The 6,793-nt window shown below is 45.9% G+C and overlaps 1 protein-coding gene across 5 annotated transcripts in view; it reads left to right on the top strand.

Moving 5' to 3' along the window:
* Positions 1–2,155: 2,155 nt before the first annotated feature.
* DAPK1 (death associated protein kinase 1) overlaps positions 2,156–6,793 on the top strand; it is a 123,554-nt gene continuing 118,916 nt past the window's right edge. Inside the window, exons 1-2 of one of the 5 annotated variants that reach the window (XM_084628387.1) lie at positions 2,156–2,241; positions 3,059–3,229. In XM_084628387.1, the coding sequence (XP_084484513.1) occupies positions 3,168–3,229 (62 nt within the window). In that variant the 5' untranslated portion in view covers positions 2,156–2,241; positions 3,059–3,167. Of the gene's footprint in view, positions 2,242–2,265; positions 2,452–2,509; positions 2,588–2,664; positions 2,805–3,058; positions 3,230–6,793 lie in introns of those variants that run through there. The other 4 variants (XM_084628388.1, XM_084628389.1, XM_084628391.1 and 1 more) reach the window with 4 other exon arrangements.

Here is a 6,793-nt window from a genome sequence, read left to right as displayed (position 1 = left end):
TTTAAGGGTCGAGAATATCTCTAAAACTGTAATGAACTTTTTAAAAGTTTATTGACTGTCTGTACTAAACCATGGGATACATGGGGGAGGGGAGGGGAGGGAAAGGTGCAGCAAACCATAGAAATCATGAGTTTGAACATTCATTACAGAGAGATGAAAGCCATAGATGATGTGCTAGAGATTAAGTGCAGCACTGTGTTCCTTCACAGTTGGTTACAAATATATTAGGAATCCTCAGTATACATTTCTGAGCTCTTTTCTGTCTGAAAAGTCCACACCCTTCCACTCTTTGGCAAGGGCCCTGTAAGATTTGAAACTGAGGGATCCATTCAATTATATTATCTCCATCTGGCAAATGAGGTCGGTTGTGGCACAGAGAGTTTAAATACTTGCCCAAAGTCACATAGTAACTCAGTGGTAAAGTCAAAATCCAGGTCTCCTACTCTCAGCACCCATTTATAGTACAAGTAGGCCAGGTTGCCTCAGGTGCTAAATTAAGTATGTGTACAGGCACATGACTGCGTTGAACTTCTCTTCACCTTTGATGAGCACTTCATTTTCTAAAAGTTCTGATAGTTCAGAGGGAAGTTATAAACTGTTTTGTTACTCAGGGTCATATGTTCCCTGGGGGTTGTACACCAGGGGTTGTGCAGGAAATGGTAGCAACTTGTACTGAAGAATTTGACTCAAAAATTTCAGCCGTAGGTAAACTTCTTGCCTGGCATGATGCCATGCCAATTTACTACTGAAAAACAGACACCAAATTTTCGAAAAAAGAAAACTTGGCAATGGTGAGTGCAAATAAGGGGACAATTGAGGAAAATCAAATATAATATGTGATGCCCTGAAAACCCAATTAAATCTATTTCAGGGAAAAAATGCTAGTTACTACTGCATGATGGTCACATACTTTCAGACATCCAGACCTCACGGAGCCAAAATAATACTTACCCATCTTTGAAATTAGTGGATGCAGTAGAGGCATCGTAGGGTGCATACTGTGTGTTCCACTTTGTGCCAGATGCTGTATGATTTTTACCACTGATGCATTGGCTCTCAGCATACATTTAAAGCTGGATTGTGTATTTTGGATGCAGCCCTGCAGAAAGGGTGCTGTAGAGTCACACCACTAGTGCAGGTACAATTTACAAAGAGAGATTGTGCCTCAGGAACTGTAATCTCTTCTGTGGCTGCTCTTTCTGTGTATGGGGTGTGTGCGCTAATGTACAGCACAGATTGCCCTTAGTTGGGTGTACCAGCCCCATTCTGTGGGGTGGTGTGGGAGAGAGTCCTGCAGGGCTTTGCCTCATCACCATCTCCTTTGGGGTGAGAGACAACAGATGGTGAGCAATCCTTGTGGATGGGCTGCTGTTTTGACTAGCCATTGTATGGCCCATGCAAAAGGGGGGGGGGGGAACTAGGAGAAGAAGACTCCTTAGGTGCCCAATCTCTCACTGTGCCCACGCAAGGGCTGCTCATAACCTGGCTCTTAGGAAGGTCAACAACTTGCCTGCCATCACGGTCACTCCACAATGGGCAGTCCCATACCACCCCGTGGGTCGGGCCGCAGGGTGAAATGCTTTGAGGACTAAGGGGGGAAAGGGGTTTCTGGGGTTGTGAGGAAGGCAGGTGGATCCGCGAGAGGTTTTCTCTTCCAGGGGGCCAGCGAAGGCAGGAGCCAGGGAGAACTTCTCTTTGGGGTTTCTGCACCTGCCCCCAGAAGCTGATCCCGACGGGCAGCCCCGCCCCTGAATTAGAGGGGAGGGTTAACAGCCACCCCCGAGCACCGGGAGCCGGTTCTCGCTTCAACCGCCCCGAGATTTCACAGTCCTCTCCGGGGGTCCTTGCCGCTCCACAGTCCCACCCGTACCACATCCCAGCGGGCTCCGCCGCAAGGAACCTGCTCGACCGTGCTGGTGCCTCCCCCGCGCCCGGCTCCCGCCCAGGGCTAAGCCTCCGGGAGTCAGGGCCCCAGAGCCGGCGCCTCCCGCACCTTGGCCGGGCACCTGTGAGCGAGCGGCGGTCCCACCCCACGGCCGGGGCAGGCCGCGGCCAGAAGGGGAGGAGAAGGCGGCGGAAGGGGGGCGGCGGCGGGCGGTTTCTCATTGGCCGCGCTGCGGAGCCCCGCTCCCCAGCCCTGCGCGGCTCCCTTGCGCGCTGCTCCAGCGAACGCCGGGCCGCGGGGAGGTTGGCGCCGCGTCCCAGTTCCTGCCTGCCGCGGCCGAGCCCCCGGCAGCTGCAGTGAGTGGCGCCGGGGAGCGGGCGGGCGGGTTCTCCCGGCGCTGCGGCCGCGTCCCCGTCCCCTCGCCCTGCCGCAGCACGATTGGGGTGGGAGGGGGGCTCCCCCCCCCCAGCCTCGGGCAGCTCTGCCGGCAGGGGAAAGGCCGAGGCTCCTGCCACTAGACGCAAGAGGCGTCGTCCCCCGTCTCCCCCCCCGCGCCCGGGAATCAGGTGCGTTGGAGGCTCGCGGGGATGCCCGGAGTCCCTGCCGCCTGGGCGGGTTCGCCCCTCGCCTTTGCTAGCTTGGCGTGTGTGGAGGCGCGGTAGCCCCGGCGGCTCCGCCTGGCAGCACGTCTTCGTTGGCCGGGTAACGGGGGGGAGGAGGGGGGTCACTGAGGAATGTGGCGTCCGTGCGGCGGGGAAGTGCCTGCCCGGGAGCGGCTGGGTGCCGCGGCGGGAGAAGGCGCAGGGGAGGAAGCCGCGGGGAGAAGCGGAGGCTCTGAGCCGAGAAGGCTGCCGGCCGCATTCCTGCTCCTGCCCATGTGTCCGCCGCAGAGCCGGGACTTGGGAGGCGCGGTTCGCAGGTTTCCTTCTTCGGCTCCGCACTGGGGGAGTGCGGGAGTGGACGCGGGGCTCGGGCCCTTCTGCTCTGCGCGGAGCAGAGCGAGGGATTCAGGGCCACACGCGCTTTGTGATTAATCCCTTAAATCCCCGTGGGGATTTCTGTGTAACCTTAGCTGGGAGATTGGCTACTGTCAGTCTGCGTGTGTGATGTGCACCACCCCACGCAGCCCTCTTACAAACCCAGGCTCTCCCCTACCTCTTCCCCTCTCTCCAGGGCGCACAGTAGTGCATGAAGTGTCATTGGGTCCTACAGAGATGTGGTGATGAGCTGGAAGGGAAAAGTGCTGAAGTCGGCTGGGTTTTTCTGAAGGGTGACAGCTATCATGACTGTCTTCAGGCAGGAGAACCTGGATGATTACTATGAGACTGGAGAAGAACTCGGCAGGTACAGTAGGTCCTGAAAGATTGTACAGTGTGTTTGTGAATAGCTATCAAGCTGGCCAATAACCATCATAAATTGTGAAAGGAATCTAGTGATTAATATCCCTATTAATAGTATTATAATATTGGGGGGGGGGGCTTTTGTGTGATGCTTGGGCAAAGCTTTTTAGCTATGTCTCTTAGGCTGTGAAAAACATTGTGCCTTCTGCAGTGTAGTTAGGTCAGCCTATGGCACTTCAGTAGAAAATATTTTTTTAAGTTTTGTGAGAATCCTGTATAGACTTGACTAGATGAACAGAAGAATGTTTCCATTTACCTAGCTCGGGCTCTCGGAGAGGTGGTTTACCCACAATGACACAAAAAACCCTTCTATCAATGTGGGAAGTGTCTACACTATGGCGCTACAGTGGCACAGCTGCAGAGCCATAGGTGTGCCACTGTAGTGGCTGTAAGGTAGACATACCCTGAGTGTGAATACAGAAGAATGAGGTGATCATACAACACAGGTTAAGGGACTCCTAATGGTACTGGTAGTACTTCCATGTCATACAGAAATTCATTACTATGGACTGAAGCAAAATGTATTGACCTAGATCTAGAGAATGCATGCAGATTTAATTTCTTGTTCCTATACATAGTCATGTTGTCCCATCTTATTTTCTTTAAGATACCAGTGTGTTCTAGAAGGTATAATTCAAATAAGGATGTGACTTTAAACAATATATGTTGCTGTCTTAAATAATTCAAACTAATAGGAATTTAGAATTTGATAATTGCTAATTAATACCTTCTAACGTCATACTTATATGTCTAACAGTCTGCATGTATATGTGTCCGAGATTTTAAATAGGGATCTGAAATAATTTTGTGTTGTGCTTTGACGTATGTTATTCAAACAGGTAACTTAAATTGCAATATATTGTTTGTATACAGAGAGAAATCCACTTTACATTTTAGAAGCTCTGTATATCTGTCATATGATCTTTAATTATTTTACTAAAACCAAAATGGTACTCCCCATATAAAGATATGGGAGAATCCATCTAATTTTTTTAACTGTTCTCTGTTTAATGAAGATTCAAGGCATATGTGTTGAATTATTCTGTTCCAAGTGGGAAAAAAAAGTCAGATCAAGAGACTTATAGTAGTTAAGAGCTGTAGGTTTTACACTGTCTATATAAAGCCTATTTGTTGAATGCTATTAAATGCACAACTTCTGGTAGTAAGCCCAAACTGTTGGCTAGTGTTTGTAGTGTTCTTTGGCTTTTAAGAGCCTTCAGCTTAATGTTAAATGAAGTCAATTGTGTGTGGGATCTGTTTGTGTTTTGTCTTTTGTGAACTGCAGGATTTTTTTTTTTAAGTTTGTTGTTACTGGCCCAGTGAATCTGGAGTAAATATTGTATAATTTTAGTATCAAAATATTTGCAATTTAAATGTAAATTTTGCAAGGGGCATAACTTAACCTGGTTATGTCAATGTGAATACATATGTACTCTGTATGCACAAACAAAAATGTTCACAGGTAGTGCTAACAAATTTTGAAAAGTATATTGAATCTCTTGCTTCAGGGTTTACGCCATCTCTAACTATTAGGGACCAGGATGAAACCTAATCTGTGAGGGAAATGATCCCACAGCTGCTTACTGGGGGATACCCCTTCCTCAGAAGCATCTAATGCTGGCTACTAGATTAGACCTTGAGTCTGATCCAGGCTGGCAATTCTCGTGTTCCTAACATTAGCCTTTTTCTTATTGATAATATGGCACTTCAGTAGAAAATATTTTTTTAAGTTTTGTGAGAATCTCGCTTTCCTTTTTTTTAAATAAGCTTTCAGCCCTCATGGTTGCAAATAAAAGCTTGCAAATGTGAAACCTAAAGGCTCAAAAACCAGAAGGCAAATAGGAAGGACCCCATTTTTATTATTTTTAAACCAATATGTTTGGGGCGTGACTCATAGTTTTTTAACACTGGGGGTTGGCAGTGCTGGAGGCTGTAGTCTTGCAAAGCCACGCTGTTTCTCCCCTTACTTAGAGATAGTGTGTGTGTGGCAGTCACAAATAAGGTAGGTGAATGAATGCACTGATTTTAATAGTTCAGTGGAATATGGTGTGCTTATTTATAGGCATCATAAAGTACCTCGAACACCTTTTGAGAAGGCACTGTACAGGTGCCCTCAGGCTCATTGAATGAGTTTCAAATTAAGGACTCTTTCAGTGTTCTATTTTTAGTTGTAAAATACTTTGATTCTTCCTTTTTATCATATAGTTATTGTCAGAAGTATTACAAAATAAAAATTTGTTACTATTTTAATGAGGAAGATCCATTAAAAATGTATTGCTAAATGCACTGCAGAAGTTAAACCTCCTTTATTAGTTTCAATTTAAAACCATCTTGGCTTGTCATAAAATCCAGAGATGTTTTAAGCTAATGTAAGGAATAGCAATATGCCCTGGCTGAAGAAACACTTCTTAGTTTGTTTACTACTGACCACAGTGCCTTTACCCAAGAATAGTAAACTTTGCTTCATCATCCTACTGGTGTATTTTTATTCTGGGGGGTGGGAAATGCAAATAAAGGACCACAGAAGTATTGATACTATGGGATCCCCTGTAATTGTCTCAGCTGTACATGATTTATTCCTGTGCGTGTTGGCTAATCTGTCATTATCCTAAGCATGTGTGTATGTGTAGAACAATCTTGGGAGACGTCCAGATCAAATATTATTTTTATCAGAAATGTCTATTCAAAAAACTGCTCTCAATTGTTGCAAATGTTTCATTACATATACAAACGTTTTTTCTCTAATACAAATTTAAGCTTGCTTATGACATCTGTATAAGGAATAAACAACATAGTAATCAATCGTCTAACCATGAAATTTCATAATGGTGATGCAGATTCAGTTCTAGCCAGGATGCCGATTATTGTGAAAGAGCAACAAATTTACTGAAGCTTTTCTGTTCATTTAAATTCTGCCTGCAGTTGCAAGCTGTGTGACCGTGCATTTTAAATACTCTTCTGTAGTGTCTCTACTTTTATTCAGTTCCAATGCTTTTGTTGGTGTATGAGTTTGCCGAATTATTGCGTGCTTACTATGAGATTATTTTTTTAGTACTGCTGATCAAACTTTAATATTCCAACTTAATGGACTTATCAAAATGTGTTTGCCTCCATAAAGATAGGCTTGTCTTTGCTGATGGAAGTTGTTTCAATACCGGAGGTATTGCTTAATTAATTATAGTGACAACTTACCAAAGCAAGAGTACAGTTATAGCTACATCCCTGTTTACCTAAGTTGGGTGTGATTTGGTCCATTGTCCTATAATGACTTTTTCTGCAGCTTGTTTTTATTATTTTTGTGAAATCCCCAAAAAAGCTACACTGTCTGCACTACAGCTTATGTTGGCATAATTTATGTCACTCAGGGGTGAATAAACCACGTGCGCCCCCACCCGAGCGACATAAATTACACCAACATAAGCACCAGTGTGGACAGCGCTATGTCAGTGGAAGAGCTTCTCCTCAAATATTTACTGCCTCTCTCAGAGGTGGTTTTATTACGTTAGTG

The sequence above is a fragment of the Lepidochelys olivacea genome, assembly GCF_965140295.1.
Source record: "Lepidochelys olivacea isolate rLepOli2 genome assembly, chromosome: 5".
Taxonomy (NCBI): domain Eukaryota; kingdom Metazoa; phylum Chordata; order Testudines; family Cheloniidae; genus Lepidochelys; species Lepidochelys olivacea.
The sequence above is the reverse complement of the archived record's forward strand: the minus strand, read 5'-3'. Positions and strand labels throughout refer to the sequence as shown.